At 36.0% G+C, this 24,260-nt stretch overlaps 1 protein-coding gene across 1 annotated transcript in view; it reads right to left on the minus strand.

The window, feature by feature from the left end:
• Positions 1–3,126: 3,126 nt before the first annotated feature.
• LOC138742836 (gamma-aminobutyric acid receptor subunit alpha-1-like) overlaps positions 3,127–24,260 on the minus strand; it is a 32,037-nt gene continuing 10,903 nt past the window's right edge. Inside the window, exons 4-8 of the mRNA XM_069897757.1 lie at positions 19,692–19,774; positions 18,327–18,470; positions 6,987–7,139; positions 4,730–4,932; positions 3,127–3,477 (exon numbers count right to left, since the gene is read on the minus strand). Coding sequence (XP_069753858.1) covers positions 3,166–3,477; positions 4,730–4,932; positions 6,987–7,139; positions 18,327–18,470; positions 19,692–19,774 — 895 coding nt within the window. The 3' untranslated portion in view covers positions 3,127–3,165. The remainder of the gene's footprint in view (positions 3,478–4,729; positions 4,933–6,986; positions 7,140–18,326; positions 18,471–19,691; positions 19,775–24,260) is intronic.

A 24,260-nucleotide genomic window follows, 5' to 3' on the forward strand; every position in this document is an offset into this window, starting at 1 on the left:
ATTCTCATGTTTGGATGCAAATAAAAGGGGAATTTTTGAATCAAATTAAAGCATTTTTTTTATGCTGGACCTCAAAGATTCTTGCAGTTCTGTTTGGTGCATGGGGACCCAATATGGATGATTTTAAAACATATTTCTAACAAATACATTCACAACTTTAAAAGATTTTCAGCTTGATAATCACAGATTAAACAAACTGGTCACTAAAATTGATTTGAAAAAAAAAGCAGAAAGTGGAGGTCGAGAAAAAGAAGCAAATATTCTGCATTTTATCAAAATGTAGTTATTGTCTCTGATAACAGCCTTCCTCATTTCTCACCTGCAGTTTAAGAAATAAATTATACTCTCATGCAGCTTATTTAATAACTAATCTATTAACAATTCTCTGCTGTGCCTTCATTTTAAACAGCTTCCTTCTCATTGTAGCAACATTTCTGTATCACACAGGATTTCCCTCCACTAATAGTAAACTATAATGTCCTACGTGATTTTGATTCAGGAAACTAATTTTACCAATAACCATCAAAGGCTGGGGAATGGACCAATCCAAAGGCCATAAAAGCAGCACCCATTGATGTAATCTTGTGGAAACCTTGCATCATGCTATGACCAGGGTTTATTTATATGAATCATGTATCAACATGACTTGAGGAGAAGAACTCATTTTCTTTATGATTGTTACAGTGCCTGATAAGCCTGCAGTACAAATCTTAAGTGCAAATATTTCTTCATGCTCTGTCATTCATGCTTATATAATTAACTTGGCTTACTTTATTCCAGGTACTTTTATGATATCGGGAACAGACATTTATTAAGAGCAACGGAGTTTACCCAAAGTCACACATGCCTTGATCAAAGCAAACCGCCAGCCAATATGGCAGCCAAAGGAGAAGCCTGGCTAGAAGCTGGAGACCAAGTATACCTTAAAAATACATGAGGCTGTCTCAGGAAATTACAATTTGGCTTGAACCACAAAGGTAATCTAGCAGATCACATATGATGTCTCATTACTGGTGCTTCCTAGATCATAGTCGTAAGTGCCATCTGCTAACCCAAAAATCAGCTGGCCCCTGAACTCTTTCTTGAAAGAGCTTGGAATCACGGGAAGATTCCTTTGTGAACAATTCAGGTCTGAGCTGGGAGACAGGTGCCTGTCCCATACAACATTTCCAAACTGAATTTGTTTTTTCTAAGTCTCAGCAGTAATCTTCGGCAGACATTTTTGGGGCCGGGGAAATTTGCCCAATGGGAACAGAGATATAACTGAGTAAGATAACATCCAAAAATACTTGATAGGCAAATGTTGACAACCTTTTTTCTTCTCCCTTGCTCAGATGCTAAAATATATTTGTAATTGCAATTTTCTCTTGTATCCACACAAGAAAGTTCAATCTCAATAAAAATCTAACTCAAAAAAATATCCTCCATTCACATCAATTGTTGTGTCCAAAACTGAACATACATATTTTCAATATATCCTGGTTTAAAATTAATGCAGGTTCGATCAGGCATGTACAGACTGGTATTACTTCAAAGGTATGATTATATAATGTTTTTTTACATCTGTTGGCATTTCAAATGTTGCTTAACATGTCATGGTCCAGAACATGATTTAAGCTCTTCTGTTATTGACAGAAAGTTGAAGCTATGTAGCACCGTGTGGCCCCATTGTAGTCAGAATCCATTAGATACTGCTGCATAATTGTAGAAACTCTTAAAATGTTTGTTAAAGTATTTAGGATGCCCTGGCACCAAACATTCTTTTCAGATCACTGTGATAAAGATATGTCATCTCTTGTAATTAGTTTTAGTGGGTAAAGCAGCATAATCCTCGTCTTAGAAAAGAGCAAAAGCAACCAAAAAAAAACCACATTATTACCTTGAAATCATTTCATTTAAATACCAACAAGATTGGGCTTGTGCAAGGAAACACTGTAGTGTCGAGTAAGAACAGCAGTTGAAATGAAATAGTATTTCATTAAACTAAATTAGTGGTGGAGCAGGAAAAATCAAGATATGATATTCACTAAACTGTCATCAAAAGATGTTTATCTTGTGAACACTTGAGTTTTTCCAAAAGAACCAGCATATTTATTCAACTCTATCCACTACAACCATCTTCACTGATAACCGTCCTCTGTTCAAATAAAAGGAATAACCTATCTTATTGGTATTTCTGAAACTTGAAATTACAGGTACCTGCTTGGGCATCACAAACAGATATAACTATACAAGATTTCTAAATATTATACTTTAAATTATCTTTTCATTTAAACCTAGAAAATAGTACATGATCTTTTTAAAGACTTTTTACAAGAAGTGGGACTGGGATATTTTATAAATCTTTGTGAAAAGTGCACTTCACTTATCCAGGCAAGAAATAATTACATACAAGCTGATACCATATATTTTTATATTAAGATCTTGTCATTCAGTAATGAGTTACCTTGGTTACTGGCCAAATGGATTATTATGTCTGTTCCCATCCTGGAGCACACCTATCCATTCTTAGTGCATGATAACCAATTAAATTTAAAATCATTTTGCCAGAATATCTATACAACTTAGAAGAAAATATTGGAAAAACATATCCTGTCTTTGCATGATCAATTAGGGAAATGCATGTGAAATTTCTTTCTTCTAAATAGTCCATGAAGTCTGCAGCATCCAGAAATGTCAAAAGTGGTCTTACCTAAAATTTAGAAAGTCTTGGTAATATTTACGACCATTTTAAAATTGTTACTGACTCTATTGTGAGAATGTTTAAAATGAGGTTTCTTCTGTTCATGGGCATGCTATTAAAAGAAAATCTTTACAAAAAGAAAAAAGATCAATAGTAATTCAGTATGTCAGCTGTAACACAAAACTAGAAATGGCTTAATGACAGTGTTATCATGTTTTATATATTTATAGAGAAAGTTTGAGCATTTTCTTTCTTTTTGATGTTATCAGAGAAAATAATTAGGATTTTGTTTAAGACAAAGGCAAATGGAATACAGTGTATGCATCAAATTGAGTAGGGGATATCAAATCTGTTGGAACTTTCACAGAATTATCCAGTATATAAGACATAAGACATGGGAGCAGAAATAGACTATTCAGCCCATCAAGCCTACCCCACAATAAAATACTATTACTATTGAGGAACTGTTCTTTTAATATTTTCTAATTATGTTCATCATCACCTTTGATAACTGGCTCTCTATTCAAGTAAGTAGCCCAATAAACCAGGTTGAAAATCCCAAACATTAATGGAAATGCTATTCTGGCTAGTCTATCAATTTTACTGACACTATTGAAGGTCTTCTTAGGTTCTGGAGGTTTTTGTTCTGGTTTGGGCTCTTTAGATTCTGCACCAGCACTCTTCGCAATGGTGGCCAGACCTGCATCCTTTGCAATATTTGGAGCAAAGTTCGCTGACGTGGCTGTGTAGGTGTTGTTTTTTTTCAAAAGAGCCTCGCTCTCTCTCATCTTTTTCTGGAAACAAAATATCAATGATCATCATTAAATAAATATTCATTCGACTGTTCCATATAAATTAGGATATAAACCACAGATCATGACTCTTCCCATTTATTGTCACATTTCTCCCATATATTTACCGATTGTTATTGATCTTTATTTGCTCAACACTGAATCAAACAGTACTACTTGAGTATCTGTGCTTGCCTTCTTTAGTTGATTTACATTCATCCGGAATAATTTAAAAATGCCCCTCTTTAACCAGATATTTGGCAACTTTCACAATCTATATCATACTTTCTCCCAAATAATCAGAAAGTTATCTTTGGTGTGATCTGCAATCATAGCTCTACAGTTCCATCCAAATCATTGTTACCTTCCAGAAATAGCAAAGCATCTAGAACATACTCCTATGGAACCCCATGCATTAAACTCATCCAGTCACTTTGCTTCCTGTTGACCATTCTCCTACCCTATCTGCCATTCAGCTAATTTTACATGCAATGTGTCATTTTCCCATGGGCAAATCCCATGAGCTTTCACTTTTCTAATCCTTATACCATCCTGGGCTTATTAAATTAATTTGTTTATTCTACGGTCAAGCAGATGTACCTTTCATTGCTTAGTTTGGGTTTTACCGGAATCATTCCAAGTGTGAACAAAAGATTTGATTGTTAGTGGTGAAATGAGATCAACTCCCTGTGGCATCAAAGCAGCACTCAACTGAATATAGCATCCTGGAGCCTGAGAAAACTGAAGTCAGTGGGAATCAGGGGAAATTTGCCTATCGGGTAAAGTCATGTTTTGGACAAGGGAAAATGTTACAAGCTGATACAAATTCTGAAGAACCATGTATTCATCAACGACATTCTCTTCATGACAAAGTCAGAAGTGGGGAAATTTTGTCACAGATTCACCAATAATGAAATTCCCAATTCTCACTTCTAACCAGTCCTGGCAATTATCCAACATGATCCAACAATATTTAACATTCATGGCATGCAAATGCCCCTCATCATCAATATTCAACATCAACATGCATGGGGCCTTGACTGCTTCCAGTGAACAAGATCTGATAGCATTAATCCTGTCCTTGTATAATATTTCTGTTTTTGTAATGGTAAACAGCAAATAATATGCTAAATTAAAATATGCACAAACAAGATTTCTCCATGCTTTCCATAATTCAACCATGACTCATTTTATAAACAAGTTTAGTACAACTTTGTTAATACTGATAGAACAAAAATACAAGTGTACTTTTTACCTTTTCGGGAACTAAGCTTTTTCCATCCCAAGCCCAGCTCCTCTTTGTGAAGTAATTCACTGTAGCAAATTCAATTAGTGCAGAAAACACAAAAGCATAACAAACGGCAATGAACCAATCCATAGCGGTTGCATATGCAACTTTAGGGAGTGAGTTCCTGGCACTAATACTTAAAGTTGTCATTGTCAGAACTGTTGTGACACCTGAATAAAGTACAATAAGAATCATGTTAATAGAATAATTTTATGCAATATATTCAACTTTGTTTCCTTTGATAGTTCTATAAATAATGGAATGCAAAAGGATTTCAAATGAATCATGTTGCAGAGTCAAAAGAGACCATTGGGAACTTTCCACTCACATTTGCCAACAACTTTTATGTGAAAGGTCAATATTCTCTCAAGTTGCATACACAAGAATTTCCAGCCAGCATTATACCTAATAGATTCTGGAAACTTTTTATATGATGACAATATAATGCCCTCAATTTATAAGACACTCAATATTATGTGTAATAACAATGTATGTTACTAATTTACAATACATGGGTGAGTTGTGGCATACAATTGGCATACCTTCTCCTTAAACACATCAGACATGCAGAATTGCCTTCAATTTATTATCTTTATATTATGGCAAAGGAGCCCTATTTTAGACAACATTCTGGGATTAAATTTGTGTACATTAGATGGCTATCTGTAACAGTTTACATTAAGATTCACTGGAATGTTTTATATCTCCTAGTCCCTAGATGTACAGTAGGATTTTTTTTTGCAATTACTGATTTCACCCACTATTTTGCTTACTGTTTTCATCCAATTCCAAATGGAGAGAGCAGTAATAATCTCTTGTCAGCTGTTTGCTGCATAAATTACACAAACAGAAGGCAGATTTGACATTTCTCACAATCTCTTTAATTCTGTTTATCTTCAAGTCAGATCAATAAATTGCCACACACAATAATTCCAAGGATATATTTGTCTGTCAGAGAATTGCTGGATAGTTAATCATCTATGGGGCAGAGGCTATTGTGTGCCCATTATGTCCATATTAGGCAAGTCTGATTTTCCTATCATAAGTATCTTTCTCACTTCATATTTCATATATTTACGTTGAATTGTATGAAATCATAAAATATAGGAGTTTTTCATTCAAATACTTCATCGATATTTTAATGTCATTTATTTGACTATAATTTGATTGACAAAGGCAAGAGTGATATTTCAGTGTGTATGTTTTACCAAGCATCCTTTGTAAGTATTCCTTTTCCAAGTTTTCACTAATAATCGCAGGTCTTGCAAACTAACTCCTAACTGTTAGGAAGTGCACGTCCTTTATTCAAGTAAATCAAGGAAACCACATTTGCTGCTTTTGCTTTATACATCACCACCAGGCAAGTATCTCTGACTCTCCAGTTTTAGATGTGGATAATCCAATGGGTAACCCATTAATGGTCAGGTCCAAATAAAACTTGATAAGCTTTGCCAATGCATTGCTTTAGCACTTTGAGAAATAATCCCTTCTAGAGCAATAGTGTATTTTCCATTTACATAACCACCAACGAGTCTCATTTGATCGTGAGAGTTTATATTAATGTGTCACATTAAAATGTATTGAACCTTCATTAAATTGAAATCACCCAAACTTAGAGAAAGTTTTGAGAAACTAATTCAATAATTTGATGCTGGATTTTGGTTCAGGTATTGAGTGAGAATTAAATTAAATTTGAGGATATCTAGTTATGATGTCTCATCAAAATACAAGAACTGCAGACACTCAGTGAGAAGCTGGAGGGACTCAATGGGTCAGGCAGCTTGAAATGGACAATCACGATATCAGTCTCAATAAAGAGACCTGAACTGAAATGTTCATTGACCATTTCTCTCCGAGGTTGTTGTCTGACCTGCTGAGTCCCTCCAGCTTCTTAATGTTTTCTCCTGAATTGCTTTAATGCAGAACAATAAAAATATCACAACATAATAATTCACAGTGAATATCATTATCACGGAGCACATCAATATTAGAAATAGAATTGCTCTTCAGGTGGTAAGGTTAGACAATGTGCTAATACTACATAAAACACTGCATCTGAAATGTGTCACAATTGGCAAGAAATCCTATGCAAAATTACTTTATTTTGCAGATCAGGGCAAACAAAAAGATAAAACAGAGTTACATTTATCTTGACGCAACTTTAAAAAAAAAATCAGGACAATGTTCAAACATGGCTGCCAACAGGATTTTTCAAACAACTCACCAAAGACTGTTCTTGCTGGGACTGATTCTCGATTTAACCAGAATGACACTTGTGAGAGAATGACTGTCATAATACATGGCAAGTAAGTCTGAATTACAAAGTATCCAATTTTTCTCTTCAAGTGAAAGTGAGCAGTCATAACCACGTATTCACCTGGAGATTCACAAAGACTATTAGATCAAAACATCTTACAAATGATTACAGTTGTTCAGATATAGAATCAACAATTCAGAATTTGCAACAATATAATTCATTTGTGAACACTATGAATTGAATAGAGCAGAAAGAGAATATAGGTTTTCAGTTAAATAAACTCTATGCATTACAGAATTAAGAGTGAATGCAATACAAAACCAAAAATGTGAATGCTGTAAAGTAGAATTAAAGCAGAATTGGTGGAAATGGTTCCCAAGTCAGGCATCATCAGTGAGAGAGATTTCCTCAACTTGGGCCATTGACAGAGTTACTCCTGCATTATTACCTGCATGTACAGAGCCTTACAATTTGACATATCCACAGCTGACCTGTGACTGACATAGTGGAGATGGATCAAGATGGTCAGCAAGCTTAAGACAACATATGCAGGTATATACATCCTAACAGTCTTTTTCAACTTGCCAGCAGTTTATGATTTATTTTAGATACATCTCACCCAGAGACATTTAAAATTATTCGTGGAGACTTAAATTATTAAAACAATCAAAATTATAAATAAAGGTAATACAAAGCATATTAAAACATCATTTAAAACATTAAAATGGAGGAAGCAAAGCATTTAGTTGTACTTACCTTTTTCCAGAGGATCAAATGAATCAGCTAGCTAATCCCACAAAAGTCATATATAACCATATAACTGTTTACAGCGCGGAAACAGGCCATTCGGCCCTTTGAGACCATGCCAGTTCACTTGAACAACCGCCTCACATCCATGTACACATCCAACCTTCTCTTAAATGACAGAAGGGACCCTGCTGCAACCATCTCCTCTGGAAGATCATTCCATTCTGCCACCACTCTCTGAGTGAAGAAGCATCCTCTAACATTTCTCCTAAAGTTTTTCCCCCTTACCCTTAACTTATGCCCTCTTGTTCCAACCTCCCCTGCCCTCAGGAGAAAGTCTACTCATGTCTAGTCTATCTATTCCCTTCATAATTTTAAATACCTCTATCAAATCCCCTCTCACCCATCTACGTTCCAATGAATAAAGTCCTAGTCTCCTTAATCTTTCTCCGTACTCCTCTCACTTGTAAACTTAAAGGCTAATGTGAAGTACATTCAAATCTTTTACCACCAGTCCCTGATCTATTACCCAACATCAAGTTCAGCAACTAAACATATATTCAGACAGACTATTAACCTCAGACCCTACAGATTGCAGATAGAAGTCAGTCAACTTTGACCTCAAGGGAAAGCTGAGAAGATTGTGTTCTGACATCCAGCTTGTCATAGATTTTTACCTTTAACCTCATGCAGGGGGGAGCCCAAGATTTCTATGGTCACACAAGGATGACAGTCAACAATTCCTTTTGGAAGTACCAGCAATCAGTCAACACTATTCAGTCCAACATTTCAGTTAAGAGTTGGCAATAATTACATTCCGACATATTTTAAGTGTAGCCTAGTGGGGGAAGGGGGGTGGCCATGCAAAGGACACCAGTTTATAGTCCCAAGTTAACTTTTCCAGTGCAATTCTTGCTACTTTGTTATTCAGTAGGAATTGTTTTATACATTTATGTAATAATTTAAAGAAAGTTTTAGTTAGTACAATAGGCAATGATTGAAAACAATACTGTAGTCTTGGCATCACTTTCAATTTATACAATTTACCCTTCCTATAAATGTAATCTGCAGACCTAGACAGATGTGTTTTGGTTGAGCCCTCCATGAAGAGTGCTAAATAGATGAATAAAACTTGAAAAATGAGATTTTCTTCATCAAAAATGGATAAAAACTAGCAAAAATAAGCCAAGACAACTGAGAGCAAAGTCTGAAGAAGCCCCTCATCAACTGGGAACTTCAGGAGAAAGTGGTGCAAAAATGATGACGGGACTGGCAGAACCAGGTAAAACTGGGGAGTTTGGTCAAAAGCTGAGCATTATCCTGAAAAAAAATGTAGAATGTGTGTAACCAATCCATTAGCGTTGAAACGGTGATGAGAGTTATGACTGAAAAAAAATGAACGAAATAAAAGAGATCGTTGAAGGTCTGATGGAGAGAATGGGTCGAGCAGAAGTTGAATTGATAAAAATGCATGAAAAAACTTGAAGCTTGGGGGGAAAAAAAAGCCAAAGAATGGGAGTCAGATAAACAAGAACTGCTTGACATATGGAGAACTTCAATCGATGGAACAATTTTCGAATTATCGGACTAAAGGAAGTAATCGAGGAAAGCAAACCAGTGAACATTTTTTCAAAAATAGATTCCGCAAGTGTTGGAAGAAGACAAATTTGGAGAAAAACTGCATATGGAGAGAGCTCACCAAACATCTGGACACAGAAGAGCCAATGACCAGAGACAAAGACCAGTTCTGGAGAGGCTTTTAAGCTACCGAGAACGGGAGATAATACTGTAAGCAGTGTATGGCTACTCTAAACAGAATAATGGGCCTCCTGAGGTTGATCAAGACTTTAGCCTGACCTTAATTAAACAAAGAAAAGAATTTGAAGACATGAAAAGACAATTACGTGCTAAAAATTTGAAATTTTCAATGATATACCTGCGACTTTGATGGTAGTAACAAAATGGAACCAGTTATTTTTCAAGACCAAGAATGAAGTGGAAGATTTTCAGTGGTTTGATTAAAAAAAATATTGAGGTTGCCAAGGGAGAAGATTGTGGAATTAAGCAAAAGTAGTAAAGGTGTATTTTTATTTTTGCTAAAATTTTATTGCTTAAATGTAAAAGGTATAGAAGTGTTCATGGAGAGCTCACTAAAAGGAGGAAATAAAAATCTGGAAAAAGTAGTAGCAGGGTGGAGATTCCAGTTTAAGGGGGAGAATATCATAGCCACAAGCTAAAATTATAACTAATAACCAAATGGTATCTATTTCTCCCTTGAGTAGATTGAGTAGACAGGGGTGTCCCCTAGCTGCAACATTATTTATACTAGCTATTGAACCTCTGACAGAGACTGTAAGAAGAGATCCAGATATTAAGGGCTTCAAAGTTGGACAGGAAGAACATAAAATTAGTTTATTTGTTGATGATCTGCTATAATATGTCTGACCCAGCTGAATCACTGATAAGATTACAAACAATATTAGAAAAATATGGAAGAATATCAGGATATAAAATAAATATGGATAAAAGTGAAATGATGCTATTATAGAATTTTGATTATGAAAGATGCCAAAAATATAGTAGATTTAAATGGAATTAAACATTTGGGAATAATGATAGATAATAATATACAGAACTTATATAAGATTAATCATACCCTTCAACTAGAAAAATAGAAAAGATCTACAGAAATGAAAAGATCTGCAGATTACATTTATAGGAAGGGTAAATTGTATAAATTGAAAGTGATGCCAAGACTACAGTATCGTTTTCAATCATTGCCTATTGTACTAACTAAAACTTTCTTTAAATTATTATAAATATATAAGACAATTCCTATTGAATAACAAAGTAGCAAGAATTGCACTGGAAAAGTTAACTTGAGACTATAAACTGGGAGGACTTGGACTTCCGGATTTTAAGAAGTATTATCTACCTGCACAAGCAAGAATTTTATCATCTTTCTTTGATGGAAATAGTCCCCCTTTGTGGATTTGAATGAGACTGAATTCAATAAAAGAGGAAGGACTTTGTTTATAAGTTGAATGTCAAGTCAATAACAATAAAAACAGATAATCCTATATTAATACACATGATTAGAATATGGCAAGAAATAAATGAATGAATTGGAAAAAAAAAGCAGGTGTATCAAGGAGAACCCCATCACGTAACAATGCCTATGAATCTGGATAACAAAATATTGAATATATGGTATGACAAAGGAATAAGATATGTTGATGATTGTTAAATGGAAGAATCTTTTATGTCTTTTGGACAACTAAGAAATAAGTCTGGAGAAGCGAATGGGACATTTTTCTGCTTTCTCCAGTTAAGATCATTCTTAAGAGAAAGACGGGGACCAAACTTCGCACCACCTGAAGTTAGTGAGATGGAACAAACAATTTGGCTGGGAAATACACCTAAATTTATATCTAGAATGTACTTTATTCTCCAAAATGAAAGTAAAAACCCAGGTTTACAGAGATTAATCGAACCTGGGAGTCGCAATAATGGAAAGATGTTGGTCTGATTGGTGTTTGGATAGCATGACATCAATTATAAATGCAAGATACAGATTAGTACAATATAATTTCCAACACCTGTTATATCTCACACCACAGAAGTTGCATAAATCAAAATCTGAAATATTGGAAATGGGTTTTAGGTTTTAGAGATAGAAATAGGAATATTCTTGTATGCTACGTGGTTGTGTGTGAAGATGAGACCTTTCTGGAATGATATTACTGAAATACCAACAAGGATAACAGGGGTGGACTTCGAGGATGACCCAGAGCTTTATCTTTTGGGCAATTCTATTAAAATAAGTGATAAACTAAATAAATTCCAAATTTAATTTGTTAAAATAGCTTGAGCTGTGGTAAAAGAAAAATGTGTTGCGATTACTTGGAAGTCAGACTTCCTTCTACAGATAGCACGGCGGAAGACAGAGGTGAATAATTGTATTCCTATGAAAAAAAATTACATGAAATCTAAAAAATAAATCGGACATATTTATAAAAATATGGCAACCATATCTGGACTATATAGGGCCACAAATATAAAAAGTTGCAATTATTATAAAATATAAGTGACTTTCCCAATGAGGATTTTCTTTTTTAAACCAATTGGAAGCCCTGTACAGATTTACACTGGGAAGAGGGTGGGAGGGAATGGGTTGTTGTGTTTTGTTTTGTTCTGTAAGAAAAAAAGAAAGTTGTATATTTATATATTTTAAAAATGGAAAATGTTGTTATGTATATTTATTTTTTTTAAAATTCCAAAAAACAAATAGCCCTAGTGAAAGTTTATCAAAGGAAAATAATGATTTGTTTTAGCTAAATATCTAGTCTTGTTACTGGGATAGAATAGGATGAAATTACAATGTTAATAATGAGAGACGTTGCAACACTGCGACAGAAATTTACCAGCAGTCTGTCAAATAATAAGGTGCTGACTCTGAACCCACTGAACTCAGGAATTATGTGATGAATAAAGATTCACTCCTCCATTCCACACTACTGATTCTAACAACATAAACATTTGCCCTATAAATATACATAAACTTTTACACCTTGTTTCTTTTCAATAAAAATAAAACAGGAAAACTCATTGCAGAAAATATTACAATTAATGCATTGCAATTACATTTGACATGTATTCTCTTGTATACATCCCACATGACACTTGTATCTGAGTAGTTGTACTCAACAGTTTTTGGGTTTAATTATAAAGAGAGTTGAGCATGTGCATTTGGCTAGCAATTCAGTGTAGCACTGAGTGGCCACTTCTCAAATAAATGTTCCATCTTTTGGAAGAGGTGATACACTGAGGATCTCTCTTCCCCCTCATGTGATTGCTTAAAATTTCACATTTTTTTTCAAAAATACAGAAGAGTTGTTCTCACACCATGATTAATATTTATCAGTAAAAACAGATTAGAAATTGCGACTAGAAGATAAGTAAGTCATTCGGCATTCCAAGCCTGCTCCACCTTTTGACTGAACTTCCATCTTAATACCATATTCCCCGGGAATTAGCCTCATCAATCTCTATTTTACTGCTTCCAATGTCAGTATATTCTTTCTTAAATAAATGGATCAAAACTGTGCAGGTGTGGCCTTAGCAGTGTCTCTACATCTGAAACAGATCTTCCTGTTTTCTAAATGTCAACCATCAAACATTACTCAAAACCTCATGCAACGAAGACCAAATTACAATGAGCCTTTTTATCTGACTGCTTTACCTACAGATCTCTTTCAGTGAGTGAGTGGTGCACAAGAACACCTGGTTTTCTTCTGCACATTAACATTTCTCACTGTTGAAATAATATTATATCTTTCTGATTTTTCTACAAAACTATATAATTTAATATTCATCTATATTACCATTGATCCATAGAACATTACAGCACAGAAACAGGCCTGTTTGGCAATTCTAGTCTGAGCTAAACCATTTTGTTTTGCCTAGTCTGACTGACGTGCACCCATCCATAGCCCTCCATACATTTCCCATCCTATCCAAATTCTTCTTCAATGTTAAAATTTAGCCTGCATTACCCATTTTAGCTGGCAGCTCATTCCACACTCCCATCACTCTGTGTGAAGAAGTTCCCACTAAACCTTTCCCCTATCACCCATAACCCATGACCTCTGGTTTGTATCTCACCTACCCTCAATGGAAAAATCCTATCTACATTTACTCTGTCTATCCCCTTCATAATTTTAAATGCCTCTATTAAATCTTCCCTCATTCACCAAGGAATAAAATCCTAACCTGTTTAACCTTTCCCTGTGACTCAGTTTCTGAAGTCTGGGCAACAACCTAGTAAATCTTCTCTGCATTCTTTCTATCTTATTGATATCTTTCCTGTAGTGAAGTGACCAAAACTGCACAAAATACTCCAAATTTGTCCTCACTGATGTCTTATAAACTTTACCATAACATCCCAGCTCCTATACTCAACACTTTGATTTATGATAGCCAATATGCCAAAAGCTCTCTTTGGTTTGTCCTTCCAAAATGCAATACTTCACACTTGTCTGCATTAAATTCCATTTGCCATTTTACAGCCCATTTTTCCAGCTGGCCCAGATCCCTCTGCAAGCTTTGAAAACTTTCTTCACTGTCTACAATGCCTTCAATCTTAGTGTCATCTACAAACGTTAATCAAATTTACCACATTTCATCCAGATCATTAATATAGATGACAAACAACAATGGTCCACTCCAATCCCTGAGGCACACCACAGGTCACAGGCCTCCAATCTGAGAAAAAAATTATCCAGCATTACTCTTTAGCTTCTCCCGTCCATCCATTGTCGAATGCATGTCACTACTACACCAGAAATACCTAGCATCTGAACTTCCTGACTCACCTCCCATGTGGGATTTTGTCATATAGACAACATCCACAGCCTTTCCTTCACCAACTTTCCTGATAACCTCCTCAAAAAACTCTATAAGATTGGTTAAACATGATCACACATCATGTTGACTATCCCTAATGAGTTTCTGGCTATCTCTTAGAAAACCTTCCAATAATTTTCTTACCATTGACATCAGGCTCACGGACCTATAATTTCCAGGGTTACTTTAGGAGCATTTTTAAACAGCAGAACAATGTGAGCTACCCTCCAATTCTATGGCATCACACCAGTCGCTAAGGACATTTTAAATATTTCTGCGAGAGCACCTTCAATTTCTAAACTAGCCTCCCTCAGGATCTGAGGCAATATCTTGACAGGTTCTGGGGATTTATCCACCCTTATTTGCTTTAAGACAGCAAGCATTTCCTCCTCTTTAATCCGTATAAGTTCCATGACCTCACTGCTTGTTTTCCTTACTTCCCATGACTCTGTGCCCTTTTTTCTGAGTGAATACTAATGGAAAAAAAAACATTTAAAATCGCTCCCATCTCTTTTGGCTCCATACAAAGTTGACCTCTCTGACTTTCAAGGGGACCAATTTTGTCCCTTACTAACCTTTTGCTCTTCATATACCTGTATAAACCCTTAGGATTTTCCTTCACATTGCCTCCCAAAGGAACCTTATGTATTTATTTACCATATCATAAAGGAACCTTATGGCCTTCCTGATTTCCTTCTTGAGGTTTTTCTTTCACTTTTATACTTCTCTAGTTCCTAATTTGTTCCATGTTGCCTATACCTGCTATACACCTCTTTCTTCTTCTGAACCAGATCCTCAATATCCCTCAAAGATCTCTTGAAGTTATGTTGCAACTCCAATACTGCTGCCCACATATTCAACTTGTGCAGACACCCTTGTGAATTCTTTGCATTCTCTGCAAGCTTCCAATCCCACCCAGCTTCATTACATCAGCAAATCTTGGAATGTTATATTTTGTTGCCTCATTCAATTAATTGACACATTTGCAATAGCTGAGGGCCAAGCACTAGTGAACCTAGTGATACTGGACTCATCACTACTTGCCATCTCAACAAAGATCTTTATTCCTGCTGTTTTCTATCTGTCAACTGATTATCAATATAGTATCTCTAACCCCATAGCGTTAAATTTGACACACTGCCCACCAAATGTGCCACATCCCCTCACTCTCCCTTAAATCTTAAAAAAAGACTCCAATACGATTGTCAAATATGATTTATCCTTAATAAATTCACATTTAATCACACTGATATCCTAAATGTCCCATTAACAAATTCTTCATAACAGAATTTAGAGCAATGAAAAAATTGAAATGGACAAAATTCTGAGTTAGGAGAATGTTTACCCTGGCCTAAGGAAATCACATAATCTGGATGCTGGATACAACATTGATGACATTTATAATTTTTTTTCCTCACTGAAAAGGGGTGAATCTGTATAATTCTTGACTATAGTGGTGGTGGAGGCCAAGAATATTAAAGAAGCTGATAGATACATTTCTTGTCACAAAAAAACATTAAAGGATATGGAAAAGAGCAGGACTGAGAGAGAGGATCAACAATTATTATATTGACTAGCAGAGCAGGTCTTACTCTAAATGATTAATAGCATATTCATTGCTACTAACAAAACAGGTACATTAACCATGAAAACAAATTGATTACTGCACTTCATCACAGTGAAAACTCTTTAAAAGCATTGAAAATTGAAAATATTACGGTAACTTCCACTGTAGTTATATTTTCTTTCCCTATTCTGTTGTTCTAAATTAATGATTAGGATCCTCAGCATTTCACGGTCTGGGCTTCCTCAGGTTTTCTTTCTGTAATGCTGAAGCAGGCCTCACTGCGGAAATCTACTTCCACAATACCAACTGTGGGTCACACAGTAATAAAAATGTATAGTTCAATGCCACCAAGTACGTGCAGGTTAATTCATTCATTTACAGGTTAGATAGCTCAACAGGGAAAATCGCAGACCAAGTGCTGAGACAAAAAGTCCTGGTTTTCTTTTACCTTTCCATTAGAACCATATTATATGACACTCCAAAACATGGTATTACATGTCCCAATTTCAGTAGAATTTACATACTTAGTATGCCCAAAAATATTATGTAAACTAGTGATATTTGATTTCAAATTGTTAATTAAGCATGCTGATATATTTCATTCAAATCTTATACTCAATACCTCTGTATTTCTTTTGATTATAATCAACCATCTCCTACTGTTCTAATACATTCAAGTTTCTACTCAATATGACTACGAAAGAATGCAACATTTTAAAGCATTGTTTATTTATTATGTTGATATCAAAATAGATTATCCAGAATAAAGCAAATAGAATTCAGTATTTGCTCTTTGAATTTTTAAACATGAGCTTTAGATAAAATTTCTTGTGCTGCTTAGACACTACAACTCAATTCCAATGTCCAGCTAAGGGTACAATGGAAGCAACTGTAAAATATTTTCTTCTTGAAATGTAATAAATTGTTTGATTCTGCTCTGTACTGTTCAGTTTGTTATGAGCCTAGAGGACCCCAAAACCTAGCAGCAATAGAAATTCACCAAGATAAATGGCTACTTAAACAAAAGTTGCTTTTAATTTGCTTTAAACATAAAAACAGGATCAAACTTTAACTTATTATTATTAACTTAACTTAACCCCCTTCTAATTCTAAGTGCACATGTATGTAACGTGTACATGTTCAGGAAAGTTTTTTGATTCACAGTCCAATCTCACTTCACACTCCACCAAGTTCATTGGTATCAGGCAATTCTTATACTGTGCACAGAATTTAACATTTATGAATTTTCGCCAAGCTCTGGTGCTTAAAGGTCATTGTTGACCACTCAGGAAAGTTCTTGTTGGTTTCAGAGAGAGAAATTTGTTGCTCGTTGGACACACACAAACTGATTCCCTCCGATCTGCCACTTCAGTGTCTTGCTGAAGAAACTTGCCCCATCATGGATTTTACAAATGATAACCTCTTCTTCCAGGTCACCACGGAATTCCTCTTGTTTCCCTCATTTCAGGATAAACCCTCTAGCCAGCCATTTCCTCTTGTAAGGACCACAAGGGTTTTCAATAGGCTGAACTCAGAACTCACAATCTGTCTGCAAAATGGGGCTTCAACAGGCTTTCCAGCTTATCATGTTCCAGTCCCTGCTGTTGAACTGAATTCTCTCCTTCTCTCTCCAAAGAATCACGTTTTTCTCTCTCTCTGGTTGCAAAACCAAATGACCGCTCTCAGAACAGCAAAATATAATAAGACAGATTGCCGGCACCGGAATCAGTTCCTTGAGCCTGGCCATCTGTTGCTTTAAAGACAATAGTGTATTTAGTCCACAGCATCAGTCCAATGAACACTTACTTGTGAAGCCTCCATAGGCATTCTTCAAAGTTCCTGCAATCACTGTGGGCATGAAGTCTCCCCTTATGTATACCCCTTGCATTTCAAATGAGATCTCTTTTGTGAAGTGTTTCTCTGTGAAGTGACCTACACACTAACCCCACACCACCCCCCCCCCAAATCTATCACTTTTAAAAACATATTTATATATAATATAAAATATAATCCATCACAAGTTGTTTTCTTTGGTTCAATCGTACTAGGAAATATAATCATCTTGGTGGTTAGTGACAATTTGAGTTTGTGATTTTGATTGAAAACCATCCATTATTATAAAATGCAAAATAAATGCTTTCTACATCTGTAATATCTATATCTTTTATGGTCTGACAACATTTCCTCCTCATTTGTGTCCTAGCAGTACCTACATGATTCAATGAGATGAAAGAATACAGGAACAGGTGGGTGGGTAAGTTGAAGAGCTGGAATTTATCTCTATTGTATCAGATACTTAATACATCATGGTTATGGGGAATATTCTGAACTTGATCAAGAAGATTTCTAAGCATTTGTGTAATGTTCATTATTTAATATTATTGTGAGGAGTTTGAAAGTTTGCACATTGTTACTAAATGTATTATGATTATTGTATGATAAAAAAAATCCTGTAAGGATCTCATTGCCGATTGGTTGTCCCGAGATAAGTTGATGGAGATGCTATTTGTGATTTTCTATTCTAATACTGACTGTAAATTTACACCAAGTCTCACATTTTCTACCAACATCAAAAAGAAATTACAAACCTGTGCTGGATTTAATAATTACTTTCCCCACACTTTGTCCCATTAAGTCATACTGATTTAGCCGAGAACCATCTTCAGCCACAACTACTGACTGGGATGCTCCATGAGTCCATGTGTATACAACCTCTGATATTGTGTAAGCATCTATTGGAAGAGAGATGGTGAAATTGATTATGATGTTTCACTGTAATGTAAAAAAAACCTACAGAATACAAAACTGTGGTCACTCAGTTTATTGGCTAGTCACATAATCGCTAAAAGTGTGCACTTTAACCTTTATCTATATTGAGGTAATATCAGTTAAACACGGGAAAGGTAAGTTATGATAATGATATCAGGAGTACCAATAAAGATACTTTTGTGTCAATTAAAATTTAAAATTTAACATCTTTTGATCTGAAATTAGGGCCCGAGTTTATTCAGGAGTTAAGAATTATGTTGGTAAGAACCAATGTCTGCAGACTGTTTTACACTCATACAATTATTGTTTCATGTAGTCACTTTATGTTACCCTAAAATTCTGTGTCTCATAGCATTTAATTACACAAAATTAAAGACCTAGTAAATAATATATACTATACAAGTAGCATAAACTTTGGTATTAATTAACTGTTCGTGGCTGACAACCTGGTACAAATTAAAAATTCAGGCAATTATTGTCTTCAAAACTTATATGTGACTACCCCATATATTGCCAAAGTATTGAGGAAGACTTGGTAATAAATGTATGCATTCACTGGTTTCAAAGTGTCCAAAATTCCTTTAATGAAGACTGAAAATAATCTGCCAAATCAATGATGGAATGTAAAATATAATCATAACCATGTAAATTTTCTTTCAAAGAAATCAAACGAGAGATTACTTCTTTATTGAAAAAAAGTTTAAATAGTGATCACACCTCCTTTCAAAAGACTACTGAAGGAAGAACTTATTTAAATCTATTATTTGAATTTGTGATGTTAAATGAGCAGCATGGTTAACTTAACAGTTAGTGCAACACTGTTACAGCACCATCGAGCCGGGTTTGAATCCGGCGCTCTCTGTAAGGAGTCTGTAGGTTCTCCCTGTGTCTGCATGGGATTCTTTCAGGTGCTCTGGTTTCCTCCCACCCTTCAAAATGTACCAGGGGTATAAGTCATTTGGGCTATTTGGGCAGCTCGGGCTTGTGGGCTGGAAGGGCCTGTTAGCATGCAGTATGTTTAAATACTGTTCTTAAAAATGTATTGATGCTAAATCTTAAACTGACTAGTGATTGTCCATGTGCCATTGTCTATATTTCTGTCATCATTTTGGTTAATAAACAGTTTTACATCTATAATTACAGTCAAGTGAACATCTAAAATGATTAAACTTCCTTCTACTTACAACTGCCAAATTTAAGAGGACATGCATGTGCATCCATTGGAAAATCTTCCAAATGCATCGGACACTCAGCTCGGACTGTCAACCTGGAGAAAAACAAAGGTTGTAAATCGATACTAACATTTTTAAAAAGGCCTTAAACAAACTATAGGTGAATATTAATTTTATATTGTAATGAAAGATTATGCCAGCTTCATATTAATATTCCTTTTAGAGGATAAAAAATGAGGACAAATTATACATTTTATATGTTAAGAATAGAAACAAGGTCCATTATTATCCATATTATTTTGAATTATAATTATTTAAATTTTGATTTTCGGTATGTTAAGAATAACATGTTCAGTTTATTTAATGCCAAGCACCTTCAACTGATAAAGAAGCAAAAGGAAACCCAAGTGAACAGTTGAATAAGTGGTGTATCTTTTTGAGGTGAAGAACAATTAAGTTAATAATGAAATGTAAATTAGAGGTGGTGAACTTATTACCATGTCTGGTACAGAAAAAGTGAGAAAATGAAAGGTTGGATTAAGTGTGAGAGAAAAAAGGAGCTTAAAGCAAAAATGTTACATATTTGCGATCTCCAGCATTGATTAATACTTGAAGTAGGTAGAGTTCTCAATGACAGCAGATGCCCTAAGTTTCTATTGCGATTCCAGATATCTTGGTGCTGAGGTGAAGAGGAGTAGGAGATAGTAAAGATCTCTGCATAAGGTTCATGACTGTGGGAGGAGGCAGTAATCAGGTCAATCACGAGTCATGAAAAAAGGCCATGATAGAAAGCAAACATGTATTGCCTCTCAATATATTATCAAACCCAAACTCTCATCAACTACATGACAACAAACTCATCACTCACTCCCAACATTCTCTATCTATCAGACAATGAATTAGCAGTTGCATTGCCTGTTGGTGGAATATGCAGAAACCAAGGATTTATTTGGAGATCAGATTTCTAGGCTCTTGCAAAATTTCACCAGACTTATCCACAGTGCCCTTCATAATGTTTGGAACAAAGACACTTTTTTTGTTTATTTGCCATTGAGCTCCAGTTTTAAATTTGTAATCAAACAAGTCACATGTGCACATTCCAGATTTTATTCAAGGTTATTTGTGTACATTTTGGTTTGACCATGTGGAAATTACAGCACTTTTTATACATAGCTCATGCATTTCAGGGCATCATAATGTTTGGAACATTTCGCTTCACAGGTGTTTGTGAGTACTCAGATATGTTTAATTTCTTCGTTGGTGCAGGTATAAGAAAGATAGGCTTGCTTCTTAGCTTTTGTTCACCTTTGAAGTCTTCAGTTGCCATTTTTCAACCTGAGGGCCAGAGTTGTGCCAATGAGTGTCAAAGTAGCCATTATGAGGCTGAAAAACAAGGATAGAACAGTAAGAGACATCGCCCAAACCTCAAGATTACCAAAATCAGTTGTTTGGAACATCATTAAAAAGAAAGTGTGTACTGGTGAGCTCAGTAATCACAAAGAGACTGACTGATAGGCCAACGAAGATCTCCACTGCTGATGACAGAAGAATTCTCATCATGATGAAGAAAAATCCCCAAATACCTGTCCAACAGATTAGAAACACTCTTCAGGAGGCAGGTGTGGATGTGTTAATGACTACTGTTCACAGAACCAGTGGCAGATTAACTATCAACCAAGCCTTGATCTCAATCAAGGTCAGCCTTGCTCCCCTGCCCCATGCCCCCCACCCTTCATTAAATAAAATGAAAGGAGGAGGAGGAGGATAATTCTGATGTCCTGGTTGAGGGTCTCGGCCCAAAGCATCGCCTATCCCTCTGCTGCCATCCAAGCCATCTTGGTTCTCTACTCTAGAAGTAGTTGGCCACCCAGTTTCTAATGCAACCAACACAGTGGCAGGGCAGGTCAGCTCGCTGCACCCTCTCCCCCATTGTTACACACCATCCCTGTACTCCAATCCACAGCCACTAGGCACAAGCAGTGGCCAGTTATACATGAAGATGGTGGCTGCGAGTTAGGCCTCCAATGGGGCTGATGTGTCCCAGCCAGGATCACCTGCCATTCTACAGCAGACATAGTAAACACAGTGTGGGGCAGCACATGGCTTCTGACGTACCACGGACACCACCGCTGTTCCCACCCACAGCGGAGGCACCCACTCCAGGACTGTGACCTTGTTCTGGACCCAAGCTGTTGATGTGTAATGGTCTCCTTGGCTACCGTGACTACGGCGGTTATTCTCAAGGCAACAACAGTTGCTACCAATTTCTATTTGTGTCATCAGCTGCATGATGTTACCGCTCCCGCACTCCCCAACATCTACTTTCATTGGCCGTACATCATCTCCTCCATGGCAGCGCTTCATTGGCCTATCAGGCGATCAATCAAATAACAGACAGGCCCCCTTACCTTCCTGGCCCCTAGACTTCAGCCTACTCAACCTAATGAATCATCTGCCACTGCACAGAACACTTCATGAACAGAAATATGGAGGCTATACTGCAAGATGTAAACCACTAGTTAGCCATGGAAACAGGATGGTCAGATTACAGTTTGCCAATAAATATTTAAAAGAGTCTGCATAATTCTAGAAAAAGGTCTTGTGGACAGATGAGACTAAGATTAATGTGGATCAAAGTGATGGCAAGAGCAATGGGTGAAGACGTAAAGCAAATGCATAAGATCCAGAGCATACCACCTCATCTGTGATATGTGGTGGCAGGGTATTATGCCCTGGGCATGTATGGCTGCCACAGGTACTCTCATTTTTATCTTCATCGATGATGTAACACCTGATGACAGTAACAAATGAATTCTGAGGTGTATAGAAACATCTTACCTGCTCAAGTTCGAGCAAATGCCTCCAAAGTGCTTCATCCTACAACAGGGCAATGATCTCAAACATACTCCTAAAGTAATGACGGAATTTTTCAAGGTTAAAAATGGGAAAATTCTTGAATGGCCAAGTCAGTGTCCAATCTAAATCCAATTGAGCATGGCCTTCCAATATGCTGAAGAAGAAACTTAAAGGGACAAGTCTCTGAAACAAGCAGCAGCTGAAAATGGTTGCAGTAGAGGCCTGGCAGAGGATCAGCAGAGAAGATGCTCAGCACTCAGCACAGACTTCAAGCAGACATTACAACAAAGTACTAAATATAACTACTTTAATATACATGTCATTGCTATTTCCCAAATATTATGGTGCCCCGAAATGAGGAGACTTTGTATAAAAAGTGCTACAATTTCTACATGGTCAAACCAAAATGTATCCAAATAACCTTGAATAAAATCAGGAATGTGCACCTTAATCACATCTGAGTTGTTTGATTACATATTTAAAGCACAGGGGGAAAATAAAAAGTGTCCATCCCAAACATTCTCGAGGGCACTATATATAGTGGTAGAATCATGCATATTCTCTGCTTGTGTGTGTTAGGAACCAGGTGTTCAGAGGAAAACCATTGTTTCCAAGTGGCTCCTGTTTCGTCTGCCAAAATGCAATGCTACTGCAACTTAAGGCAGATTTCAAAGGACACCATTTCAGGATGTGCAGCTATTTTTATATATCATTCAAATGATGTGCCAGAACTATTCCCTTCAGGACCTGTGTTGGACTGGCTACCTCATGATTGGCCTCCTCCCTATTTTAAAAGTAGAATAACTCTGAGAGCACTCCTGTGCTCTCCAATTATGCTGTATAAATGAAATGGGCACCAAGCCTCTATAACAGGTAGCAAACACTTTTAAGCTGTGATATGGGCATAGCACCAACCTTGACAAAAATTCACCCTTACCCAGCACAACTAAATTTCATACTAATTAATCACCAGAACATATGTTTATATTTGATAAATCTTTAAAGAGGGTGATGGGGATTCTCCTTGTTGCAAAATTCCAATTTTTTCATATAGAATTTGCACATAACATTACCCGGGGGATTGAGGTGTAATGTTCTAATTATGGTGCTAAATCATTACTGTGTGAGCGTTAATGTCAAAATTTTCTGACTCTGCAGACTTGCAAGATACATAAATCAGACATGCTACTGACTTCCAAATATGGTCCTAAAAATCCAATATAGTTTAAATAATATGACAGACACACAAGATGCAAAATTGTAGACAAATTGGTAAAAATAGAGAGGAATCAGCAATAATAAAACCCAAAATTACACCTACGATATCAACTTTACAGCTTACTCTCACCTGACAATGCCAGAGAAGTCAATTACTGTTCATAATGCTTAAAGTACCATTTACATTGCACTTAAATAGAAATGAATCAGGCTCTATTTTATCAATTAACAGGTTAAGGGTATCAATATTTAAATCTCCATCTATCATTGTCCTGTTCATCTACTAGCTTCAACAATGTGTGAACCTTTGGTGCTCAATGTTTAACTGTCAATACTTTTCATGTTTATATTACATACAATGAAGCTCAATGATTTTTGAATTTGGCAGTGAAAATGGCAATATTACCCAAAAATCATTTTTAAAAAAGTCTGCAATACGCAAAATTATGATTAATTGCCAAAAATAAGGTATGTAGTTAACTGCAGGAAATTAAAACTAAAAGGTGT

This window comes from Narcine bancroftii, chromosome 9 (genome assembly GCF_036971445.1).
Source record: "Narcine bancroftii isolate sNarBan1 chromosome 9, sNarBan1.hap1, whole genome shotgun sequence".
Taxonomy (NCBI): Eukaryota; Metazoa; Chordata; class Chondrichthyes; order Torpediniformes; family Narcinidae; genus Narcine; species Narcine bancroftii.